The 1,354-nt window shown below is 60.3% G+C and overlaps 1 protein-coding gene across 2 annotated transcripts in view; it reads left to right on the forward strand.

Annotated features, from left to right (window-relative positions):
• The first annotated feature begins 242 nt into the window (after positions 1–242).
• Positions 243–1,354, forward strand: part of ZNF132 (zinc finger protein 132) — a 7,664-nt gene continuing 6,552 nt past the window's right edge. Inside the window, exon 1 of one of the 2 annotated variants that reach the window (XM_011969068.1) lies at positions 243–717. In XM_011969068.1, coding sequence (XP_011824458.1) covers positions 655–717 — 63 coding nt within the window. In that variant the 5' untranslated portion in view covers positions 243–654. The remainder of the gene's footprint in view (positions 718–1,354) is intronic. The other variant, XM_011969069.1, reaches the window with a different exon arrangement.

Consider the following 1,354-nt stretch of genomic DNA (forward strand, 5'->3'; position numbering starts at 1 on the left):
CGACACAAGTCCCGCTTGCAGACTGATTGGCCCGCGTCTTCCACCCCGTCCGGAAGTGCCCTTCTCCTGGGCTGCCAATGGCCAGCCCTGAGGCACGGCGAGGGTCCTTCTGGATAATGTAGTTTGCGTTGCGTGAGCGGCGACGCGATAAACGCCTTTCCTCAATCACCCTGGCAACGGCCTAGCGGCAGCGTGACGGGCATAGGAAAATAGCGTCATAGTCGGCGGGGAGCCTTGAGCCAATGAAGGCTCGGACCAGGAGCGAGTCAGAGCCGGCATTGAGGGGCGGGACTTCCGGCGCCGCCATTGCGGTCCTCATTTTGCGGCTGGTGGGTTGGGCTACAGGAGGCCTCTGGAGCCAAACAAGGGCGCGGGAGTGGGTGCAGGGACCGACAACGCGCCTTCGCACGCACCATAACCCCCGGCTAATTACTATGCTTTTATGAGCCAAGGTGGTCCCGAAAGTGGAGCCAGCGCCACGCGTCTCAGGGGTCTCCATCCCCAGCCTTCCTCCCTGCGGTGCCCGGAGGCCTTGCGCGCATTTTGTATTAGGGAAGACAGGTCCCGAGTGCGACCGTCACCCAGCGTTCGCGCCACTCAGTGGAAGTGTGAGGGTTCGGCTGAGCGGCAGGGCTAGCCCTAGCGCCTCCTAGTATGGCCCTGCCCAGCCCACAGGTTCCAATGGGGTTGCCAGCGTCGCTGATGGGCCCGGCGCAGGTGAGTGGAGGTGCCCCAGGCCCTCACCCGCTGGGATTCCGGCCCTTAGGATCCTGAAGCCCAGATAGAGGGGATGTTGGTGTCCTGGGGCTCTTGGCCGTGTCCTGTCCTCACACGTGGGTCTTGGGCCCTGCCCTGGGAGTCACTTACCCTTACCATCCTGAATCCAGGCCAGGCGTTATATCGAGGGATTCCCATTTCTGGAATCCTGTGGAATGAGATCTGGAAGGCTGTCCCAGGCACAGGGACCAGCACGTGCACCTTGCTTGGTTGTGATGAAATGGAAGCATTCCAGGGACTGCAGGTCTCCATTTAGTCTGGTGGAAACAGAGCAGGGAAACCAGAGTTAGGCCTGGAATGGCAGCCTGAGGAGCTGGGCCTGTATTCTGATGGTGGTGGGAGCCATGGAAGGTTTGGAGCAAAGGAAGGAGGTGCTCTGACTCCAGTCTTAACAGACTCCCTATAGATGCCTAGTGGGCAGCAGACTGGAGGGATGGTGAGGGTGGAGCAGGAAGGCCAGTGAGGAGCTGACAGACGTGGTCCAGATGTGTGCTTTGGGTAGCTGGACAGAGGGGTGCCCATGGAGGTAGGACAGATGGTTGGCTTCTGAATCTGCCCAAATTGGGCCATAGATTAC

This window comes from Mandrillus leucophaeus, unplaced genomic scaffold, assembly GCF_000951045.1.
Source record: "Mandrillus leucophaeus isolate KB7577 unplaced genomic scaffold, Mleu.le_1.0 Scaffold870, whole genome shotgun sequence".
In the NCBI taxonomy this organism is placed as follows: Eukaryota; Metazoa; Chordata; class Mammalia; order Primates; family Cercopithecidae; genus Mandrillus; species Mandrillus leucophaeus.